Genomic DNA, 25,197 nt, shown 5'->3' on the forward strand with positions numbered 1-25,197 from the left:
TTTCATTATAAAAGAAATGTAGAGTTGTAGATTTCAACAAAAGTTTATTATGTTTTGGAGTAACAAAAGAATCACTGTAGTTTTCTCACCCCTCATCCTGTTACACATGTAGAATTGGAAAGGGACCCCAAGGGTCATCTAGTCCAACCCTCTGCAATGGAGGAATCTTTTGCCCAACATGGGGCTCAAACCCACGACCCTGATAGAAAGAGTAACCCTACATCACTGATCACAGTTGAGTGGGAGAGCAAATGTGTATTACTCATTGGTAACAAATATATTCTATAAAAGCAAATAACAGAAAAAATACAGATTTGTTTGAGTATAGAGACTGCAGTACAAGACAGAAGGAAAATTAAACTGAACAGCTAAATACTTCATCCAAAAATTATATTCATGTTATAAAAGGAAAAAGACATCCTGTCATCTTGACTATTAAGCATCCCAGTGAAGCTACAGATGTTAAAAGTTTTTTAAAAAGGTAAAGGGACCCCTGACCATTAGGTCCAGTCGTGACCGACTCTGGGGTTGCGTCGCTCATCTCGCTTTATTGGACAAGGGAGCCGGCGTACAGCTTCCAGGTCATGTGGCCAGCATGACTAAGCTGCTTCTGGCGAACCAGAGCAGCACATGGAAATGCCATTTACCTTCCCGCCGGAGCGGTACCTATTTATCTACTTGCACTTTGACGTGCTTTCGAACTGCTAGGTGGGCAGGAGCAGGGACTGAGCAACGGGAGCTCACCCCGTCGCGGGGATTCGAACCGCCGACCTTCTGATCAGCAAGTCCTAGGCTCTGTGGTTTAACCCACAGTGCTACCTGCGTCCCTCAAAAGTTTACATGGGTGCAAATTAAACACCGTAATTTTATCAGACAGCCCAAGCTAGATGTTCCACCTTGTTAAACTCTATCCAATATTTAGAAACCAGCAATCTTTACCTTGCCTATTTATCATCACTTGGCAGGGGCAGTGTAGATATAAAACTGGGGCGGGATTGATGCAGGCGAATTCAGTGGTGACATTAAGTTTAGATACCCTTAACTTGAAACAAGTCCTCATTGTCCTCCAGCATTTGCTCTAAAGGATATTTGGTTGAGAGCTATGATGCAAAATGAAACCTTAGCAGTTTTTAATGGGAACAAAGAAACATACATGAATGCATGGGTACACAGGGTGTAAATGCTGTATTCCAATATACTCTTAAAGTAAGAGAGAACTGCCTGCAGAAGTATACATTATAATACTCGTCCATGCGGATATTTTTCTCAGAGAAGCTGTTGCATAGGAAGATGTTTCTTAAGTTCCCTCTGATTGGAAGAGGAGGCTCAATGAGCTGCTTTTAGGAAAGTTGGGACTGAGAAGGCCCATTGCAAGACAGAGCTGGATGCAAGCTGCTTTTGATCATCCCCATAGTAAGTGCAGTTATTATGTAGGATGAAAAATGTAGTTTGGCAGATAGAGTTATTCTAAGTAATAACTTAAGCTGTGAGCAGTGGAAGAGCTACAGTTGTTTTAGAACCTAAAACATCTCATCCCATTTAATAAGGAAAATGCAAAAGAATAATGTATCGGCACAGCATTGTAAGTGCTTAAAAATATGATTTTTACATATATCTTAAAAGTAGGGGTTGCCAACCTTAAGCCATGGGTACACTTGGATTTTTAAGTGTGTACTATGGGCTCCAGACTCTGGGCACTTCAGTAGAATTAATCTGAGCCTGGAAAGTACTATAGAGATGATTGAAGGAGTGTAGAAGAGGGCTGCTCTTCCAACATCCTCCTTCAGCTCTGTGTACTTTTCCAAGGGGAGGGGGGAAAGGTGGCCACCCTGACCACCTCATAACCAAGAAGACAGTGAAGGGGAGAGGTCAGAGGTTTTGTGGGTACCAAGGCAAGACCTCAAGAGCATAGGTGCAATGTTTGCAATACGTGTGCTAAAGGAATAGTACCTGCTTTTCTTTAGCTGTTTGAAAGCATGGGGTCTCTAACTCCTTAGAGACCTGTGCTCCAATTCTGAAACCTACATACCAGTTGAAAAGATGACCAGTACTGCTAACCTGCTGAAGGAGAAGGGGGTGGGGAGGTGAGATAGATACTGTGCAGCAGTGTGCATGCAGGCCCAGGCCAGGGGACAAAGCTGCCATGCATGGTCCTGGGTCCTGGATGTTCACATACAGCCAAGGGAGTCACACGCTGAGCAGCCTTTTGTGCATGTAGGCCCTGATCCAAAAGGGGACCTGCATGTAGAAGCCCTTGCTGCACTGGGGGAAGTGGTTAAAATGGTTGTGCTTTTTATAAATTTGTTTCTGGACAAGTTGCTGTTGGGTTTCCTTAACGTTGTGATGAAAATTTAGGCAACTGGTTGGCGCTCCATTTCTTGTGTCGCATTCTCAGGCATGGCAGCAACCTCAGGCTCTTCTGGGGTGCTGTATTCACTGGTCTCATTGGATTCTTTGCTTGGTGGAACAGCTGCCACTGGGGCACTTTCTTGGCTGGGCACAGCAGTGTAGGCAACATTCAGTGGTTCTTTATGAGCCACAGTCCTGCAAGACAACAAAGTAAGAGCATTAGTATTCAGAAACTTCATGCAAAACAGAGAAGGTTGTAGTACGTTTGGGGGTTTTTTTTATTTGGTTGTTGGTTTTGTTATGATTTTATGTATTTGATATTTTATGTGAACTGCCCTGAGACCTTTGGGTATAGGGCAGTATAGAAATTAAATAAATAATAGTAGTATTAGAAGCAGTAGCCAAATCAATTAAAGCACAGGTGTCTCTAGGAATAGTTCTCCCTTTTCCTTTATTCCCCAACCCCATCACATTTTTCAGATGGCTCATGGTTTTGAAGATAACAACTCAACAAGCTGCACAGCTACAATGGCTATAAGAAGACAGAATTATAGGGTTGTGTCCAACACAGTGCTAAGTTATAGTACCTTGGTGTATACTGCAAGCGAAATGTTTTGCTTCAGCAGAATGTTGTAGTGCAACAGAATGCAAAAGCTGATTGCAAAGCCTATTGTGCAATAAAGTCACCAGCCACCTGTTGTACAATAAGTTTCTGCTAGCCCAGCTGTTGCTGTTGTGCTGGATTTCTCTGTTGCACAGCATTAGAACTCACCTGTCTATTCGCAGAAGAGCCCTTGTTCTAGCAGACAGACGGCGGATATAGCCCATCATGTCTGAAGCAAACTTAGAGCAATGCCCTACCTACCCCATGCAGGCAGCAACTACAGCGGGTGGCACTGTGGTCTAAACCACTGAGCCTCTTGGGCTCGCTGATTGGAATCCACGGAGTTTGCTCCTGTTGTTCTGTCCCATCTTCTGCAAACCTAGCAGTTCGAAGGATGCCAGGGCAAGTAGATAAATAGGTTCTGCTGCGGTGGGAAGGTAAACGGCATTTCTGTGCGCTCTGGCTTCCATCATGGTGTTCCGTTGCACCAGAAGCGGTTTAGTGCTGGCCACATGACCCAGAAAGCTGTCTGTGGACAAACGCTGGCTCCCTCGTCATGAAGTAAGATGAGCGCCGCAACCCCATAGTCGCCTTTGACTGGACTTAACCATCCAGGGGTCTTTTACCTTTACCTTTTTTTACAGCAGGTGTGAGGAACCCTTTCCAGCCTGAGGGACACATTCCCTCATGAGCAATGTTCCAGGGGAGTTGTGTGCCAGTGGTGGGTGGGGCCAGAATAAAAGTGGGTGGAGCAGTTGTTATGACTCTTTTTGAACCTTTGTATAGTGGGCTTCATTCCAACCACAAATATGTCAGGTTTCTGTACACACACATATCTGCAAGCAGGAACCATTACTACAGTTCAAATAAATATTTCAGCCAGGGAAAAGAACTGGAGCAGAGCATGGAGCGGAGCCAGTGGGAATGGAGCGTGGCCAGTGGGGAGCCACAAGGGCCAGACAGAGAAACCTGGAGAGCTGCAAAGCTGAGCCCCCAAAGCTGAGGTTCCCCATGCCCAACTTACTGCATTTCACTGATTGCAGCTTTCTCTTTTTTCTTCTTTTCTTTCTCCTTTGAGGCTACAACCCAAACAATTACACCAATCAGAGCAGCTGCCAGAATTGCTGCAATTAATGCTCCAACAATAATGCCACCTTCTGAATCTGAAAGAATAGGGAAGCCAACTCATTTAATATATGGAATGAACTTGACAGATTAGAACCAATGCACACTGAGAAGCCGACACTCGCCTTCTTCAGGTGTGCTCCCTGCAAAGCGAGAAAGGTGGTGCCATTGGGGCAGTAGGCCCATTGCTGATCTTGGGACCCCAGCAGATGCCCCACCTCACCACCTTCTGGCACTGGCCTCTCAACAGGAAGGTTAGGAGAACATATTTAACCTTCCCTGCTGTTTATGACTAGCTAGCTGGAACACAGCCTGGAATGTTGTTGGTGTTGGGACGGTTCCTTTTTATTATTATTCTTTGGCAGCTGAACGTTTTGAGTAGGTTAACAAAAGCTGGAAATGATTCCGACTCCACATTTCCTTTCAGGTCAGCAGCAATTGATGTTCTTTCAGCAGCTCAGCAGAGAGAAACAGTGTCACCAGTGGCAGCTCAAGGTTTTGGAGGGCCCCTGGGCAACCATCCACGGCCCCCTCCCGCCCTCAGCAAGCCTGCCTGTTCAGTGCAGCAGGTTCAGGAGGCTTTTGTCAGTGGGATGTGCATTCTTGGCAGATGCCTGAGTTTGCCATCCCTGGCTGTAGCACCACATCTTTTAAATGTGTCTTTTCCTGTGTCTGTTCTGTTGTTCTTGAAACTATGCAAAGCACTTGCTCAGCTCAGGTCTTGTGCCAGCCCCAGACATCCTGGAGCAGCTAATATTTGGGAATTTCATTGAATAGCTATTCCAAATATAAAGAATGAAAAGGTTGACTTAACTATAGCAAACTCACGTTTTGTAGTGAGGTCGATTTGGCAGGTGCTGTTTCCAAGAGAGTTAATAGCTGTGCAACGGTAGTAGCCTTCTTCAAACTCTGTCAGGTTTCCTATTACCAAGCGACCACTTTGAGGAACTGTAACAAAATGAGAGAGAAGCTGAGGTTTAATTTGTTTACCTAACACATTTATACATTCCCACCCCCACCCCCTTCAGTCAAAAAGACTGCTAGAGCAGCTTACAAAAATCATTAATAAGAAGGTCCCTGCCCTCAGCTGCACAACCTCAGGTGTACAAGAGGCATTATGCACAAAGGAAAGGGAAGAAGTGGGAAAAGTAAGTTCAAGGTGGGGTCAGCTGCCTGTCAATCCACTGATGTCCTGATGACATCCAGTGACTGACAGGTGAGTGGTCCTGCCCACCTGTCAAAATCAGCAAGGGCTGTGGGTTAGGAGAAAAGGGTCTGCAGGGAATTTGTTGGTGAAGAAGAACCATGCAGGACTGAACTCTTTGTTTGGATGGTTGTCCAGTCCCTAAGAAGGGAGAGCATGAGGGGCCCAGGCAGTGGCCTACTGGGAGTTCGCTTCTGGACAACAGACAGAGGAGGCATGAAAGGAACTGCAGTACAGTTTTGCCCACTAGAGGGAGATGTTTTGTTTTGTTTTTATATTACAGCCGTTCTTTCTAAATTTGCATCTATGCATATAAATCAGCATGTGCACATCCTATGCAAACCAGTGCCCTCTCTTCTTCTTTTTGGTTTTCTTCCTTTTGGGGTGAACTGTGGGTGGCCACCCTATTCATGTCAGGTGTCTCATAAGGGCTGTAGCTCAGTGGTAGAGCACCTGCACTGTATGCATAAGGGCACTTGTTCAATCCCCAGCACCTCCAGGTGGGGCAGGGAATTATCCTCTGTCTGAAATCCTAGAGACCCACTGCCGGTCAGTGTAGGCAACACTAACCTAGGCTGGCCAACAGGACTGACTCAGTATCCTATGACAGATTGCATAAGAGGAAGGACCCTCTCTACCACACTGGAATGTTCTTGTTTAGAGGCAGTTTTTAAAGTTTCCATGCTTGCCAAAGGGATTTAAAGATTTGTTATTTAGAAGAGAAGGAGCAGCACTTTCCCTTGTGAATGGGGCACTGGACAATATTTTGTGGGCTTCAACTTCAGGAAGGTAAAATGTTAAGCAAGAGTTCCTAGATGTTGAAGCAGGTGAATAGTGGGACTCTTCTGCATAAAGGGGTGACCAGCTGTCCCTTCTGCTGAGGTTTTCAAGAAAAGGCTGGACACTGACTATCATCAGGGTTACTTTCAGTGTAGAATAAAAGTAAAGGTAACCCTATCATCAGGGTTACTTTCAGTGTAGAATAAAGGTAAAGGTAAAGTTAAGTCAAGTCGTGAACGACTCTGGGGTTGCGGTGCTCATCTCGCTTTACTGGCCGAGGGAGCCAGCATTTGTTTGCAGACAGTTTTTCCAGGTCATGTGGCCAGCATGACTAAGCTGCTTCTGGCAAAACCAGAGCAGCGCATGGAAATGCCGTTTACCTTCCCACTGGGGCAGTACCTATTTATATACTTGCACTAAGTACTTTCAAACTGCTAAGCAGGCAGGAGCTGGGACCGAGCAATGGGAGCTCACCCCATTGCGGGAATTCGAACGGCCAACCTTCCAATTGGCAAGCCCTAGGCTCAGTGGTTTAGACCGCAGCGCCACCCTCTTTATTCATCCCAGATAGCCCAAAGCTTCTTGCTACTCAAGAGTTTGGGCAACCACCAGTATTTTTCAGGTGTCCTCTTTAAGCCACCACATCAGGCTTTGCATATTGCCTAAATCAGGGATGGGGAATATATGGCCCTCCAGATGTGCTTGGACTCTAGCCCAAATCAACCCTGCCTAGCATGACCCAATGATGGCAGCTGAAATCCTACAACATCTGGAGGCTACAGTTCCCCCATTTCTGCTGCTCAGAGCCAGCCCACCCCTAAGGCAGGGTGAGGCAGTCACCTCAGGCAGCGGAAGGCCCAGAGGCTCTGCCACTGGTGGTGAAGTGGCACCAGCAGTGGCACCAGCTTGCAGTGAGATCTCTCTAAAATAGCGCAATATATTACAGTGCATGCCAGATCTCAATGGAAACTGTTGCTGTTGCTTTGCAGGCACTGCTGCACAACCAAGTTAAGAGGGCCAGTCCTGCCAACATAACTCAATACACAGATATTACTTACTGTAGTTCCCTGTCACTTGTACGGCTGAATCTCCTGATACTCTGTGCCAGAGGTATATAGGATCAGGCATCCCCGTTTCAGAAAAGCAGAAAAGGGTGATGGCGTGGCCAATTTCAGCCTCCTTATCTTGAACAAAGCTGCAGTGAGGCTTGGAGGGGGGGACTAGAAAACAACAGCAGAAAAGGCAGATCAGTGAAGTTCTCCCTGAAATCTATGGCATCATTATAAATACGCCCTGTCCCAGTTATTCTAGAACAATGGGCGAGAAGTAAAACTTTATTTTTAAAAAATAAATCACTTATCAGCTGTTTTATAAGTTTTACATCACCAAAACATTTAGGATTAAAATAAATTAACTCAGCAATATGAAAGAAAAACACAGGACTTTTAAATATATATATAACATATATATGTATATAACAGTATTCCCCCCAAAAAAAACTACTTTAGCCCTTGTACAGTAAAATAGATTTATTGGCATATATGGAGCTAGTAGGGCAGGAGGCAGGAAGCCCAAGCAATAGGAGGAGCCAGAGCCAGTGACAAGCAGGGCCAACTAAGTCTAGTTTTGTCCCCATCTTCCTCCTTGATGGGTTCTGCAAGAGCAACACTGAGACTGAGTGGCTGTAATGAAGAAGATGCCCAGGGTTAGCTAAGACTGACATTGGTGGGGCAGTGCCCCATTTGCCCTGAGAAACCACCCTCCACTGCTTCAGGGGGCTACTATCACCACCACCTTTTAGGATGGGTTTTTTTTTGGGGGGGGTCGCTAAAGATTTTTATATTATTCCTGCAAACCTTTGTTCCTTCAAGTCAGCTGACATGTCTTCCCCATATAGGTGGTGCTGTTTTGCCTAACATAATGGCTGGCACTCAAGAGAACTGAGTTCCTTTGTAAGAATATATAACAATAATGATAAGGCACTTCTCTGTAAAAAAATATCCAAAGCCGCTTAAGATGAAAGTCACCCAGTAAAAACACTTAAAAAGACTCACATAAAACTGACAGTGTAGTAACAATCAAGAGTCAGCAGAGCAGGTTTTAAAAATTCAGGGGGGAGGGAAGATGCATGCGAAAGAGCCATGGTCACCCATTAGAACCATGTTGTTCTAACATGTTGACTGTGCCTCTTGCAGTCAAAAGATTGCCTAGAAAATAATGTGGCCCCCCAGGATTTAATTCAGCTTCCATCAGTCTCAGCTAGCATGGCCAATGCAGGGGTGCTGGGAGTTGTCGTTCAGCAACATCTGCAGGGCCACAGGTTTCAGTTTCAGTTCATTACAACAGACATGGAGCCAAAACAAGGCAATTGAAAAATAAGTGAGAGGTAACAACATGCTTGGTAAAATCCCAAGGTATGCAGAACTACAAGGTGTTAGCAGACCTTGCAGTTTGGATGAATTTTATTGGAATAAGGACTTAAAATTTCTGGAGTTCAAAGGCTTTACTCATGCAGGAGCTATTTACAGAATACATAGAGATAAGAGAGAGAAAGTGACAGACATATTGCTGGGAGAGAGCAGCAAACAAAATGGCTCAGCTTTTAAGGGTAAAGTTAACTTACACAAAGCAAAGATTACAAGCAAGTGCTGGCTAGGTTGCTATCCAAACAGTGCCCTCTTGTGGTTTAACGTAACACATGCATTAACCAGAATTAAGCATCTTTCTTTGAGCAACCATAGGAGGAACTCACCTGTCCCTGCCTCCAAAATAGTTCAACAAACACTAGACGTGCTATAGACCTGGAATGCTATATATCAGCTGAAAAAGAAACATGAAAACCAGGGGACTGGAATGCCAGGGAACAACTGGCTGGAGCCCTGATCAGGAGTTTTCCAGTTAGGATCTGTTAACGCTGAGTCTGAAATTCAACATAGTGTACGAAATCAACAGGGATGGTACATAGAAGAAGAAGAAATAAATAAATACCTAGTACGCTGACAGACATTGTTTTTTCATCTTGGGTATTTAGGTTTTCAGGGTTGAAAACTTCACAGGTATAAATACCAGAATCCGATGCCTGCATGTTTAAGATGGTTATTGATGCATTTCCTAGTCCAGTGGCGGCTCGAATGCGACCATGAAACTGTCCATAAGAATTCGAAATGGATCCCTGCCGATAATAAATCTGTAGCACAAAATTTAAAGTCAATCACAGTCATAGTAATGAAATAAGACATTTGTATTTTCTGTTTTTTAAAAAATACTTAGTTCCAGTATCTCCCTGTTATCTTTCAATAAAGTAAAACAGTTGTAAATTCAAGTCAACAGAGAAAACTAGAGTCATGTTTTTGAGTTCCACATGATCACAGCACATATTTTAGGGTTCCCATATTTCAAAAAGTGAAACTCAGGACGCAAAAGTTGTTGAGCTTTTGTTGCTGAGCTGTGTCATTGACACAGGACTTTTCCATAATTCTGGCATCGAGTTGCCAATTGCCAATGTCACATTGATCAGTATAGCTGCTTTGCAAAACGTCATGAAAAATAAAGTGAGTTTTCTGCCTCTCTGCTGCCAGCAAAATGCACCAATAATTTCTACTAGTTTAAGTAAATAAACTATCAATCCCTGTCACCCAGCAGCAAAATCATTCTATTTACTTTACAGGTCAGCTTGATTGTATTCAAAGAAACACTCATGCAAATGAATGCTGGATTGACTATTGCTTATCATCAATGCTATCTAGACACTGCCGTTGACTGAAAACAGGCTGCACCCTAAAACTACCAAGGGATGTTGGTTACTGCAATCAGGAACACCCCCCCCCAAAAAAAAAGGGTCACACAACTGAAAGCTTGGGGCTGTTCTATGCAACATTGCATCTCCTTCCCAACTAAAAGGAGTGAAATGGAAAGATTTAAAAGTCACAGGGGACTAGAAAATGGTATAAGGGTGACCCCAGAATGTCACTCTGCAGGAATGATTCAATCTCACACCAAAACTTTTAGATGTGAGCATTTAAAGTAGATTAAAAAGCTTTGTCACTCTAGCACACTCACAATATTTTTAAGTGTGTGTGTTGCAGTTTGGAAATTGATGGGGAAATGCACTGAAATGTGTGGGGTGAACGAAAATCAAATCAGCACAAATGCTCATTGTCATATAACCTACTTACAAACAATTCTGAACAAATCCTCAGTAAAGACCATATATAATCTTACCTCTGCATAAGATTTGGGCAAGCCAATCAGGGCAAATGCTCACTAAACGGGGTAATCTGGAAAAGCCCTAGCTGAAATGAAACTATGTGAACAATTTTAGGGTAGTTGGCCACCAAAGGCCTTGTTTTCTTCTAAAACCAAAGGCTTTCACTCCTGGAAGAAGAATTGTTTATTATGGCCTCAGATCAATTAATATTCAGTGCAAAAAGAAAAGATACAACACTTTTTAAAAGTACAATTAAAATGCAAATACGTTTTTTTCCCCCTTTCAAGAAGCCAGCAGAAAACTCTCTCCTGATCTGCACTGAGGCCAGAAGTTTTTTTGCGACCCTCTCAGCAGGGCCAGCCCAAGACATCTTGGCACCTGAGGTGAACCACAAAATAGTGCCACCACCCTGACAGGGAAGAAAGAATGAGGGAAGATCTACATCAGGAACAAGGGGAAGGGGGAGATCAAGATCTACAATGGGATCTGCTGCTCTTGTGCCTTCTGCCTCATGAGATGGTCACCTCACCTTGCCTCTCAGTGATAAAAGAGAACGCATTCCTTAAAAGCAAAACAATACCAAATTTCTGGGAGAGAGATTCACAGAAAAGTTATCAATAAAGAGATAATATAAAGGCTTGACTCCTACACAGAGAACTCAACATGGTCAAAATCTGACCATCAGCTAATTCTGCCAGCAACTCTACTCTTTCCTGAGAGATATACGGAATGCATTTCCACTGTAAGTATGTATTTCCTCTGTACAAAAACAATATAAAAAGAGCCTGCTGGATCAGAACAAGGGCTCATCCGGTCCAGCACTCTGTTCTCATGGTGGCCAACCAGATGTCCAGGGGGAGCCCTCAAACAGAACCTAACTACAACACGGTGATACCCAGCAACTGGTAATCAGAGACTAACTGCCTCTAACATGGAGGTAGGGTATAGCTGTCATGCCTAGCAGCCAACCTCTCCTGCAAAGAGAAGTGTACTGGTAATGTCAAAGTTCAGGAGCTCACCATGGCAGCTCCTGTAGCCACAGTCCACAACCCCGATCCACACTATGCCTGATGTAAACTTTGGAGGTCCCTTGGCACCTCCAGGTACAATAAGTCTACCTCAGCATTCACCTGCTCCTCCTAATCATCTTTTCTACCAACTGTCTGCATGCCAGGTAGAGGAGTAGCAAGCATCTACTGCTCCCTCTCTGGCCCTCCATCCAAGCCAGAGATAGATGAACAAATGGGTTGCAACAGGAAAGAGAAGAAGCAGGTCCAGTGGGTCAGCTGCACATGCATTACCTATGAATCCCTTGTGCACATAAATATACACCCCAAAGCAGCAATGCACAACATCATTAAGTTTCAGCTGAAGGTATTAAATATAAATAAACAAGAGATTACAAACAAATACCACATATGGGGGTAATATAACCAAGGGCAGCCCTAAACATAATAAATTGCAGTAAGCCAAACAGACCAGAAATCCTTAGCAGTAGAGTCCTACACTGATGGCACTTCTAAGGAGACAAATCCATTCCTTGGTCTTCCCTGGTAGAACCATGGTCATCATAACCTGCCCTGAAACCCAAAGAGCTACCTCTGTTATTATCTATTATGATTGCTCCACAGATTCCTTGAAGGATCAGGGAAGCCATGAGAAGACATCACTATGGCTTTGAACAAGGGCGGAGAACATGTGACCCTCCAGATGTTGTTTGACCTTTCAGCTACAGGCAGCAGTGGTCAGGGATGATGGGAGCTATAATCCAACAAGAACAGGAGGGACACAGGATTCTAGAAGAAACCAGTAGCTACAGAAGAAGGCACTAGCCCTTTAATTATCCATCCAGGGGTGAGGGGTGAGGCCCAAGCTATAAAATTTGACACTTGCACCAGGACACTGTTGAGAGAACTCGTATGTTCTGCCTCAGCTGCAGGATCACTAGCTATGGTCACAAAACCCACTCGTAAAGCCTTCTCCAATGTGCTGATCCCGCTTTGCCTAAACTTCCTGTCTGGTTGGACCATTGGGACTACTGACCTCCTGCTTGCATGGTCCATCACCTATACATCCATCATGGTTATTAGAAGATGGATAACTATTGCAAGGTTATATCTGTCCAAACTTGGTCATAGTTGATGGATATCCTGAAGCTGAAAAAAGACACTCTTTGCTACCAAGGACACCTGATGTTCAAGTGACAATTCTGGATCCAAGAGCATCCCCAAGCTATGAGCCTACCTCTTTAGGAGGTGTGCAATTCCATCAATGGCAAGTTGAACACCACAAAACTGTACAGATGAACCACCTACCAACAAAACGAAACAAAAGAACCCACCCACTAACAGTGTTTTGTTAACCACCCACCAACAGTGCCCCATCTTTTCTGGATTGAGATTCTTCGTTCTCCACCATAGCCAGGGACCAGTTCAGAACATCTACTGCCTCTCTTGGATTAGATGATTAAAAGATATAGAAGTGAGTTTGGATTATTTCCCTTTGTAGCATCTGCCAAATCTGTCAATTTCAGTTTCTCAGTCTTAAATTCAGTTTTCTACATTTCTGCAGTAGTTCACTCCCCACCTCCTCCCCCCCAAAAAATCATAAGGAGAAATCACCAGCATTTTAATGACATTTTCTCTAATATACACATTTTTGCAAGCAGTTCCCCTGAATGCATGCTTGTTCGTAATTTTCACTAATATATGCATTTATATACCCAGTTGCCCCAAAATACACATTTTTGTACATATTGCTTGGTTGCCGAACCACATCACAAAATTTGGAGAAGTGCGAAATTCAAAGGATAGCTGAGTCCTTGACTGCAGATTGTTCTGGAATTAGGTACTTTAATATTCAAATCCCAACTGAACTAATCAACTGGGGAAATTTGATTCTGTCACATGAGGACTTGCTGCGACAAAATGAAGATTAATCCTGAAATGCAATCTTAAGACTGTGTGAGGAAGAAGGTTAGAGCTTATATTTGAGAAAACCTAACTCCAGAAACCTGCAAATAGGATATAGAAGAACATAAATAACAATGCTAGATATCAAAGTAATATGTTATAATGAACAGCCTTTGGAAAACTCAGTTTCATAATGAAAAATAAGAACATTTCCTTAGAAAGCTAAAGTTTAAATACGTGCATATTACCTCTCATGTGTTATGGAGCAGAAAACTGGACCATGACACAGAGAAACATGAACAGCTTAAGAACAACACAACATGCCACGGAGCATGCAGTTTTAGTAATATCATTCAAATATAGGAAAACTAATAACTAGATATGACAGAGATCAAAAGTTACAAATATAGTGGAAAAGGACGCGGTTAAAATGGACATATGCAGAATCGGTGGCAAGAGGCGACTCAGGCTGATGGAACAAAGCAGTGTTAGTATGGAGATGCTACAATTGCAAAAGACCAAGGGGATGATGTCATGGATGATGGGTGGATGAACTAAGAGCAGGGATTATGTGGATGCAAGAAGCAAACAGCAGAAAGTGATGGAGAGAACTTGAAGAGGTGCATATCCAAAGACGGACTTGAGATGCTGTAGAAGAAGAGGTTTGCCTTACCTTATTAAGCCAGCTACACCTTCCCCGTGCATCTGTTAGGTACACCATCATTTGACAATGATCGATGGTCTTTTCATCAATAAGGTGGCACGGGGAAAGCTGCATTTGAGCAGAAATGGGCTGAGAGATGAGTTGTGACTTTTTGAATGCAAAGCCGATGCTTTGCCTACTGACCTACAGCCCTTCCTCTGTGTGTTTGATTATCATTAAGAGGGAGGGGACAAGTCCAAGTATGAAGGCATTCATAATTTCTAAAGCATCAGATAGACATGGAAGCTTGCTAGCTTAACCTGGTATCTTCTCCCAAAGGAAGTAATCAATCATGTTGGAAAGAAAGGTTTCATAATATGCCATCTAAATTAGGGAGGTTACAGGTATGATGTCATGGTTCACAGCGGGATTATAGTATTGCAGAGGAACATATGAAGCTCCTTATGCCAAGTCAGGCTATTGGTCCATCTAGCTCAGTGCTTCCCATACTTTTGGGGCCACCACCATCCTGGTTCCATAAGATCATCAACAATGCCCCTACCCTACAAGAAGCATTATTCAGAATAGTGGTTTGCATGACTCACTAAGAAAGATAATAACACAATAAAAATTCAACACAGTAGCAGTAATAGTCATAAAGGAGAAATTAAGTGTTCAATTAAATTAATACATTCACATTACATTCCTTTTTAATTAAATATTTTCATGGCATGGTCAATAAACATTGAATTGTAGCTATACCATTTGAAGATGTCAGCATCAACATAAGCTATATTCAGGTTTCTAAAAAATACACTTTTTAATAGCTGTAGTTCCCCAGGAAAACTAACTTACAGGCACAAGTGTGTGTGTGTGATTGATGCACACACAAATAAATATATACTCTGATATAATATTGTAGTTGAAAAAAGAATGCACAGCAAAGAATACTGCATGAAAAATATTTTTAGGCATTTTTACTCATGAAAGCTTAAGGGTGAAGGAAATTATAGCAAAATAGTTATATATAACTACTTAACAAACATATACAAACATCACCTAGCGCAGATGTACAGTAGCTAATTTATAAGAAAATCAGTAGCTATTGTCAATAATCGGCTATTTTGTTACTTGTGACATTTCAGAAGCATAAATACCGTATTTTTCGCCCTATAGGACGCACTTTTCCCCCTCCAAAAATGAAGGGGAAATGTGTGTGCGTCCTATGGGGCGAATGCAGGCTTTCGCTGAAGCCTGGAGAGCCCCAGCGCCAGCCCCACAAGGTCGGGGGACAGAGGGAGGCGGAACGCCACCATCCCGCTTTGGAGGCTGACAGCGGGGAGAAGAGCGCTTCTCCCTGCTGCCTGCCCCACAAGTTCCGGGGACAGCTGGGAGGTGCAGCGCGTCATCCCCCTGTCCCTGGACCTGATCTGAAGGCGGGCGGCGGGGAGAAGAGGGCTTCTCCCCGCTGCCTGCCCCACAAGCTCCGGGGACAGCGGGGAGGCGCAGCGCATCTTCCCCCTGTCCCCGGACCTGATCTGAAGGCGGGCGGCGGGGAGAAGAGCGCTTCTCCCCGCTGCCTGCCCCACAAGCACCTGGGGGGGGAATTAATTTTTTTTCTTTATTTCCCCCCCCAAAAAAACATGGTGCGTCCTATGGGGTGAAAAATACGGTACAAACAAACATTACCAAAGTAAATAGCTTTGAAAGAGATAATAACAGTAAAATTTAAATACAAAACGAGAGAGGGGTTTTGTACTAGGTTCTAGCCTGGTCATAAATACGTGATCAATGTGCACATAGGGGCCCACGTTCCTATCACCCCCTTGGCTCTTAGTGTCCTGCCAGGTAATCCCAGCACCCAGGTAATCCCAATCCTACTTTGGGAACCACTGATCTAACCTATTACCTTCTCGCTCTCTATGGAGATTCTAACTCATTGTTGTCTAGGCTGACTGGAAGCCGCTATTCAGGACTCGAACCAGGGTTGTTGTTTTAACTAGCTCTCCCTGGAGTTGCCTGGGATTGAACTTGGAACTTCCTGCATGCAACATACCTACTCAACCTCTGAGCTGAAGCCCTTCCATCTAAACCTCAGGAGAGCAAGTTTAAATCATATTACAACCTTTGGATGTTAGCCTTGGCATTTCATAGCAGAATTATTTTAAAATGCTATTGCAAAACACACTCAGCATTTTGAAAGAGAAAATCTTGCATCAAATAGGTTGTTCCCCTCCACAACCCAATAATGGTTGTTCCATTATTTCCAGTGGAAAATAAGAGACAGGAATCCCACCAAATGACACCACAACAATCCTATTCTCCTACCCTGTTTTTTCACCATATTTGTGGGCATCTGTAGTTCCATCTCCTGACCCCTTGCCTATCAGAGTTTTGCATATGGGGCTCCATCCCATGACATCAGAAGATCCTGCCCCTGGTTCACAATGCCATGAGTCCCTGTGCACAGATTCAAAGTCTTCCAGAGTATTGTTTTCTGTGTCTGGCCTGATTCTGTGGCGGACCATGGCAAAAGTGATCAGGCAGTGCTCACAGGGTGATCATATTAAAATATTGGGTTGTATATTGGGTTGAACAGACCCTGTTGCTCTTTGAATGGAAGTACACAACCTGAAGGCATAGGAGAGCACGAGGGAGATGAGTGGCTGCCTTGGACTAGCATATGGAATTCTTTGGTTGGTAAAATAACCGCACAATCCTAGGCATGTCTTCTGAGAAATGAGCACCTCTGAGTTCAATGGGGTTTACTTCCAGGGAAGTGTGTGCAGGATTGCAACCAGAATGTGATAAGAATCAGTAGCCAGTAAAGTGAGATACAGGGAAGTAGCCAATAGGACCATTCCCCAATCCAACAAGTTTGCAGCCACTGCCCTCAAGTCAGAGCAGCTTCAAGTATTTTATTTAAGGGTATATTTAAGGGTAGGGACGCGGGTGGCGCTGTGGGTTAAAGCCTCAGCGCCTAGGACTTGCCGATCGAAAGGTCGGCGGTTCGAATCCCCGCGGTGGGGTGCGCTCCCGTTGCTCGGTCCCAGCGCCTGCCAACCTAGCAGTTCGAAAGCACCCCCGGGTGCAAGTAGATAAATAGGGACCGCTTACCAGCGGGAAGGTAAACGGCGTTCCGTGTGCTGCGCTGGCTCGCCAGATGCAGCTTATCACGCTGGCCACGTGACCCGGAAGTGTCTCCGGACAGCGCTGGCTCCCAGCCTATAGAGTGAGATGAGCGCACAACCCTAGAGTCTGGCAAGACTGTCCTGTACGGGCAGGGGTACCTTTACCTTTACCTTATATTTAAGGGTGGAATTAAAAAAAAAAAAGGCATGTAAAATGACATATGGAAGGAGCTCCCTGGTGTGAACCAAGATTTGCTGCTGTGTCACATGGGAGAGCAAGCAGGGTGGGGCAGAGCTGTTTACCCTGGCTTCCTAGCACAGAGGTTGATCCTAGTAACCGAGAGGAAAAGGGAGGGAAGGTCAGCGTGATGTGGGCCTGCACCACCCCACCTTCCCTGCTGCCCCACCCTTCTCCCTCTTGGTTACCAGAGCAACCCAGGTTGGGAGGCCACATAAGCAATGCCTATCCCCACCCCACCCCGTTCCACCCCAATGGCTACTACTGGTCGCATGTGAAATGCTTCCTTCACCTTGTGGCTGCCAGGATGAAGAAAAATAGGGGTTTTGTTCAAGACGGTTAAAGGCTTAATCCCTGTTCGAAGTTTATGTCTCCTCCTGCTGTCCCAAGGATGTACCCACTTCCAGGGAAACTTAATTATTGAGTAGAGCAGTTTGATCTTATCCTCTGGTGGTCAGAAGTGACAGGAGGGTGCCAGCACTTAGCTGACCTCCTGGTAGCAGAGCTGCTGCTGCGCACTGGTGGGAGGGAGATAGTTGGGAGGTTTGTATTGTGCAAAAGCACCAGTGGAGCCATATGGTGTCCCTGCCAGTGTGTTTGCACCACATTGAACTCCATGTCACCTTGCCCTGCCCACTCTCCCTCCCAGTAAGGGGCACAACTCCACTACTGTGAGGTTAAAACGATTTCTAAAGAAATATTTGGGCCTTCCTTAGAATAACTTAAAACTACATCAAAAACAGCAATTGGCATTCAAAGCTATTGGTAGCAGGCGATACATAACTAAATACATGGCTATATAGATATATTTCTTAAAGCTTCTTACTATTGGACGGTTCTTCGAATTCTGATTGTAGAAGGTCCACTGAATGAACAAACCAGATATCGACATCTCTGTTCTGTATGTGCAAAGAAGAGTGACATTTGCACCAACGGTTGTGTTCACAGCAGTTTGTGGCATTGTCACAATCACACAGCTCACAGGTCCTGTGGAAAGCAAGGCCAAGCAGGTCAATCAAAGGCTGTGAGAAGCCAAGGAAGTAATACACTGTTCCCATATGTTCCTATATGTTCCCTCCGTTGCACCATGATCAAAGGCCCTATCCAGGTTTGCCAAGTGAAGTGCTACATGTGGGTAGGGGCTTTTCGGCTGTAGCATCAACTTTATAGAATGCCCTGCTCTCTAGAAAGGTTGGAGCAGGGCTGTACCTCAGGGGAAGGGAACCTGTTCTGCATGCAGAAAGTCCTAGATTCAACTCCTGACACCTCCAGAAAGGTTGGGGAGTTTCCCCAGTCTGAAACCCTGGAGAGCTGCTGCCAGTCAATGTAAACGATGAAATGAGCTAGGCCTGACTCAGTTTAAAGCAGCTTTGAATGCTTAAGGTAAAAGGTAAAGGGACCCCCGATCATTAGGTCCAGTCGTGGTCGACTCTGGGGTTGCGGTGCTCATCTCGCTTTATTGGCCGAGGGAGCCAGTGTACAGCTTCCGGGTCATGTGGCCAGCATGACTAAGCCGCTTCTGGCGAACCAGAGCAGCGCACGGAAATGCCGTTTACCTTCCCGCCAGAGCGGTACCTATTTATCTACTTGCACTTTGACGTGCTTTCGAACTGCTAGGTTGGCAGGAGCTGGGACCAAGCAACGGGAGCTCACCCCGTCACAGGGATTCAAACCGCCAACCTTCTGATCGGCAGGTCTTAGGCTCTGTGGTTTAACCCACAGCGCCACCCATGTCCCTTGAATCCTTTGAATGCTTGGCTCTTTTTATTTGCCCCATCAAGTTAAAGCATGGCTTCTTGGGGTAGCTTTTGGAAGTCCATCAGGCTGCGGATTCCTAACTCCGTTGCTTTGGTAGTATGCAAGACTCGTCTTCCGCAGTTATTTTATGTTGGAACAAAGAGCCTTGTGACTAACAATTAAAGACTAACCATTTTATTATGGCATTACAAGAATAAGTTTGTTAGTCTTTTTATAAGAACTTTGTTCTTTTTGCTGCAATATAGCTACTCTTCCAGAAGATTTACATTGGGCGTTTTTCTGCTTTGTATTATACTGTGCATTTTTATTATGTTTTGAGGTGGTGCCATTTTGGCAGACTAGGTGCAAGAAGGCCATATGGAATTTGAAACTGATTTCCACCCAATCTGAATCTAAAGAACACTGGCATATATAAATAGAAGATAGAATAAAATCCCTCCAGGTCTGGAGGATACTTATTGTTCACAAATGAAAGGGACTTGATTTTGGCTAAGCATTTTATATTGTTTATTTATTATAGTCACTTTCCACGGGCACAGATCTGAGTGGTTTTGCCTTTGCCATGCCACTTTGCCCCAGAAAACCCACACTTTTGTGCGAAATCGGCGTTCTGCAGAAAACCCTATTGCCATTTAGCACAATACTGCAGATGTTCCTAGAGAAAAGCAGCAAACAGAAGTGTTGATGAGGCCTTAGTTGGATATAACCCACAGTATAAAGATAAAGGGACCCCTGACCACTAGGTCCAGTCGTGACCGACTCTGGGGTGGCGGCGCTCATCTCGCTTTATTGGCCATGGAGCCGGCGTACAGCTTCTGGGTCATGTGGCCAGCATGACTAAGCCGCTTCTGGCAAACCAGAGCAGCACACGGAAATGCCGTTTACCTTACCGCCAGAGCGGTAACTATTTATCTACTTGCACTTTGACGCGCTTTCGAACTGCTAGGTTGGCAGGAGAAGGGACCGAGCAACGGGAGCTCACCCCGTCGCAGGGATTCGAACCTCTGACCTTCTGATCGGCAAGACTTAGGCTCTGTGGTTTAACCCACAGCGCCACCCGCATTAAATTTAAGTCTAAAAAGGCATGGGCATTCATGAGAGCTTGTGCCAGCCTAGTATAAATATTTCACCTTATAACAATTGACTGGTGTCGTTTCATGAACTACTTTTGAAACTCAGTTTTCTATGAGACATACAGTACAGGTTCTCTGGATCCAGATTATAGGTTAGTAATTAGGTAGTTCAGTCTTCCATGTGTATTAACTCAGAAATAGGGATGGAGGAGGAATTCAATTCAGCAGGCCAGGATTATCAAATACACACTTTCAAATGCAAACTGAAACACAGTGATCCTTCAAAATTAACACCTGAATTTTGCAGTGCAGTTCCCCCAACCAAACATGCTTACAAAACTGCATATATTAGAGGAAATTATGCGCAAAAATGAAGAAATTGGTGGAAATAATATACATAAATGAATGTTTGGTGGAAATTGTGTACATTAATCAAAACTGCATATAAAAATATCTATATACTGTATGAAGAAATTCACACTAAAGTCCTGGTGAATTTTCACAAGCCCCTTAAAAAATATCAAATTGCTGTAAAATGTGACTTAGTGGTCAAATTTGACGTAATGGTCAAATTGCTGTAATATGTGGAAAACTGCATTTAAGATTAGAAAAATTAGAAACTGAGAACTGAAACTACAGATCTCTCCGTCCCTACTCACAAATCCCACTGCATTAAATGGATCTTACTCCCACGTACTCCAACACCCTCTGAATTAGTAATCTCCGAGTTTTAGAGATACTTTTCAACAGTTTAGAAAAAAAATCACACAGTTATCAATGTATAAGAAGTCTTTAAGCTGTGGAAAAATTATTTTTGCTTTAGCTCTATCCCAAAATATATATTGCCTGTGTTGAGCACAGTCCAGAAAAGATAAGCCCTTTCATTCTTGTTTAATTTCAACTGCTATATTGCATGAGTCTTACCTGCGATTGCTGCTAGAATTACAAGTATCTTCAACATGGTTGCTGGTGTCTTCACAGGCCCAGAGAGAAAGCGACGCAGATGCTGCTGCATGGAACAGCAAATCCCAACTGAGGACTTAAAAAAACATGCTCCAAGTTTCATTTTATCAGGTAGAGGTATTGGTAAGTCAATAAAACTTTTTTGTTTTTCAACTTTATCAGATTCATAAGACTGTTCTCAGGGCAGCTAGCTGTATGATTTGTTTAGCTGAAATCATTTCATTGGGTGTGTGCTGTTGGGATATGTGTTAATAATAAACCCAACAATTCTGTAGTGCACACAGGGCGAGATTTTACCATCATTATTCATGATGAGAAACCATTTCTGTGGCTACTGTACAGAATTTTAGTTGCATTTCACTTGAGATGCAAGCTTCTAACTGATTACACAGATTCCAACAGAAGAAACAGTCTATGGGCCAAGAAGGGTGGTCATTACCATCTGGAGTGAATAAATGAGCTAGGCTCTCATTGGGAAATAAAAACACCCAACCTTAGTTATGTATAAAATAGCAAAAAAACAAAAACAAAACAAACCCACATAATATACAGTTTGGAGCTATACCTTTTGCCTAATTTGGACCCCAGAGGTCTCAAATTCACTGGAAAACATCCATAATGTATTAAAATAATTTGGGGGAGCATAATTGAAAAGACACAAACAGACAGTGCAAAACCAGTAAGTCTGGCCCAGGGGAAATACATTCTGCCCCCCACCCCAGAGTTTCATTTCCCAGTCTTTAGATACTATGTATTTTGGCTGGGGTTTTCTTTTTTACAAAGAAAACATAATTAAGGCGGTTTTTGGTGAAAGCTATTCATTACAGATGGCCAACATGGCTGATAATTCTACTATGATCATATACTATCAAAACAAGGGTACCTTGTTTATTTAGTCCAGATGGTAACAACCACCCCTTTCTAGACCCCTGAACCCCAGATCGATATAGCTGCTGGCTGATGTAACCCCAAACCATGGGCTAGCAGTATGTGAATGAGCCTACCATCCTCTCAAATTTGCATCCTCCTATCCTCACGTATGGCCAGAAGGTGGAGCTTTAGCCTTTCATTTGAGTTAACGGCAGTTTGACATTTCACCTGAACCAGGGATTGCTGTTTAATACCAACAATCCAAGAGTTGTGTAGATGCAGAACCTTTTTTCAGCCAGAAAGCCAAATCCCCTTCTGGGCAACTTTCTGGGAGCCAGAGGTAAAGACTGGCAGAACAATTCATACAAATTTTACCATTGAATAGTAGGCTAGTTTTCATGCTGGCCTCCTATTCCCCTATCAGGCAAGCAAGAGATCAGATTTTAAGGACATATTCCAGCCAGGAACAGACATTCTCAAGCACTGTGGGAAACAAAGCCAGTGAGGGTTATGGTCTGGGGAAAGATGGTGTGAGTGGGGAGCAGACAAAGTCTGCAGAGATTCCCAAGGATCAGAAATAGAGGCCTAGAGGACAACATTTAGCCATCAGTTCTGATGTTCTCTGCGGCTGATGCAGTACTAAAACCATGATTTACAGTTATGTCTGAGCAGAGCTTTGTGTCTCGCCACTACCTATTCCTTGAAAAGCAAACAAATGGGGGGGGGGGGACGACCTATCCAGTCTAGTAATTGAGATCAGGTTATACCAAACATCTTCCAACATTTTGTAACTGGCTCTGCCCCTGCACTGCTGTTTTGTGGTCTAATAATTTTCAGCCCTTTCAAGTGGGCCCTGGAGTTAGAATGTTTGAGGACCCAAATGGATGGGGGCATGGGGGGGGAGAGAGAGGAATGTCAGATGGAGAACTCTGAGGGAGAAATAAATAGCCAGGTAAGGTGGATTTCATTCTTCAGGATGTAGAGCTTCACTCGTCCCTTCCTCTCTAGCGGGGAGATGCCATTTCACACCCTCCAACATTTCTCCAATTAAAATAGGAACATCCTATTCTACGTCAGGAAGCTTCTGATATACTTCTGTCACCTTGAGCCGATTAAAAGCTCTCCGCCTGGCCTACCTCACAGGATTGTTGTAGAGGAAAAAATGTGTGAGGTAATGGATTGTGTACAACACCTTCCACAGACAAACGGAATGAAATTAAAATTTTAGCTATAAGCTGCCTTGAATCCCTGCCAGGGAAAAAGTGAGATATACTACTAGTAGGAACAACACCAACAACAACAGAAATTGAGAATGATCAGGAACATACAGAGAATAAATCCTATTGAACTCAGTGCGACTTACTTCTCAGTAAATGTCAGCGTCACGATTTCCTTTATTTAGTGCAGGCATTTTATTTTCAGTATCTACACACATACGCCTCCTCCCCCCATGCCACTTTAAATTGTTTTCTGAAACATGGAGGGAAAGAAAAAGAAAAACAGGGACATTCTAGGGTCAAATCAGAAACCAAGATGGTTTCTGTAATTCCTGTCCCTGGAAAATTGGGACACTTGGAGGGCATGCTATTTTGTGGTTCGTCTCAGGTGCCAAAATATATTGTGCCAATTGCACACTCCTGTACATAACTATGTAAGTCCCACTAAGTTCAGTGAAGCTTACTATCTGTTAAGTTTGCAGGCTGCAGCCCAAGTTAAATCATTGCTCATTATCTTCTTTGCCAATAATCTAAGAATGAAGTTTCTCCATTCATGCTTATAAAGGAGAATACATAAATTTACTGTAAAACATGAAAATATGATACATTTGTTTCTATGTAATAGTTTTGCTTTTAGCTTAGTGAATTCAAACATTAAGGCTGCAGTCTAAACACCACTTCCACAGAATTCAATGCCTCTCTATTCAATAGAAGCTAGCTCTGAGTAGGTTTGGTTAGGATTATGCAGTAAAATCTCTACCCTGGTTTTCTGGTCTTCATAGAGTTGGCGGGAAGGAAGGAATTAAGGTTGGAAAGGAGCTGATATTTGCCTCAGAACCCTCAGCCAAACAGAAGTTATGAGGTCTGCCTAATGAATAGAATACGTTGCCCACCTTCCATACCCTAGGTCTCTCTTGAAATAATGCTGCGTCATCAACAGACCCAAATCATTATTTTCTGAAACTGACTCTCTACCAGCCAAGGCTTTCTTCTCCAGCTGCTAGTGCAAGGCATTAACAAGGAACATTAGCTGGTGCCTGCAATACACATTTGAGAATATGCAGCTGGTGGCATGGAAACACTATCTCAAGATAGGCTGGAAAATTAGCTTCAGTACCAGGCAGTGCATGTTAACACATGAGTCAACACCAAACAAACGGAGGAAAAGGCCAGTACTTAGTCACCTACATTTATACACTAAATGCAAATACAGTGAGCCTTCTGTAGAAGTAGAAAAGCATGGGCACTCTCACCCAGGAGAAAACTAAGGCCCTTAATCCACATCCAGACACTGCTAGTTCTAATCAGAGTAGGCCCATGGAAATTGTTAGGCATGACTATTCAGTCCACTCATTTCAATTAGGTCTGTTCTGAGTTGAACTTAATTGGGTTCAACCCATGGCATTTCACAGACAAGCCAGTTGCAGCATGTGTTTGCAGCCACCTTAACAAATTAATTCACTTGTTCCGTTGTTACTTCCCACAATGTCTTGAAGTTACTTACAAAAACAATACATACCCCACATAAATATTATCTTTTAGTTCTAATGGCAGACTCAACGCTAATAATACAGGGGGGAGGCATTAAAAGAGGATTAGATAAATTTATGGCGGATAACTTGTTTTAAGTTATTTTTTAATACTGCTTTTAATGCCATAACCCTCCCTGGGACCCTAGGGTGAAGAGCAGCCATAAAGAAAGAAAGAAAGAAAGAAAGAAAGAAAGAAAGAAAGAAAGAAATAGCCAGTGGTTACTAACCCTGATGAATACGGTCTGTCTCCACTATCGCATGAGGGGTGCTTCTGAGGACCAGAGGCTGGAAAGAAACCACGGGAGCCACGAGTGCAGTTGTGCTGCAGTTTGGCTTGTGGATTTCACTCAGCGTCTGTTTGTCCCTTAAGTGAACAGGATGCTGCACTCTTTTTTTGTTCTTACGTATAGTGTTTTTCTTCTTCTTCTTGATAACCTTGCGCAGTACTCTATTTCATGGTTTGTAGACTAAATAAACTGACCCTGACAATACATATCTATGGAACAATTGTGACATGCTAAAAGTGTTCATCCGCAAAAGTTGATTATGAAACAAGGGCAGAGTATAGTTTGCAAACGTCACAGTTCCTCC

The 25,197-nt window shown here is 43.7% G+C and overlaps 1 protein-coding gene across 1 annotated transcript; it reads right to left on the bottom strand.

Moving 5' to 3' along the window:
• Positions 1–24: 24 nt before the first annotated feature.
• VSIG1 (V-set and immunoglobulin domain containing 1) lies at positions 25–24,983 on the bottom strand. Its single transcript, XM_083422786.1, has 9 exons — positions 24,834–24,983; positions 20,949–21,063; positions 18,020–18,180; positions 13,855–13,953; positions 9,051–9,249; positions 7,121–7,282; positions 4,907–5,026; positions 3,978–4,116; positions 25–2,544 (listed from the first exon to the last, which is right to left on the bottom strand). The coding sequence occupies exons 2-9, from the start codon at positions 21,037–21,039 to the stop codon at positions 2,352–2,354; spliced, it is 1,164 nt and encodes a 387-aa protein (XP_083278912.1). The 5' UTR covers positions 21,040–21,063; positions 24,834–24,983; the 3' UTR covers positions 25–2,351.
• Positions 24,984–25,197: the final 214 nt, after the last annotated feature.

Source organism: Podarcis tiliguerta (assembly GCF_965153285.1).
Source record: "Podarcis tiliguerta genome assembly, chromosome: Z".
Taxonomy (NCBI): domain Eukaryota; kingdom Metazoa; phylum Chordata; class Lepidosauria; order Squamata; family Lacertidae; genus Podarcis; species Podarcis tiliguerta.

Excerpts from the sequence above, each read along its gene's own strand:
- VSIG1 (XM_083422786.1), bottom strand. The coding sequence starts at position 21,039 with ATGCAGCAGCATCTGCGTCGCTTTCTCTCTGGGCCTGTGAAGACACCA. Across the intron at positions 4,117-4,906 it reads AATCGACCTCACTACAAAAC|ATTCAGAAGGTGGCATTATT; the intron begins GTGAGTTTGCTA and ends CTATTCTTTCAG. Across the intron at positions 2,545-3,977 it reads GCTGCAATCAGTGAAATGCA|GACTGTGGCTCATAAAGAAC; the intron begins GTAAGTTGGGCA and ends GTTGTCTTGCAG.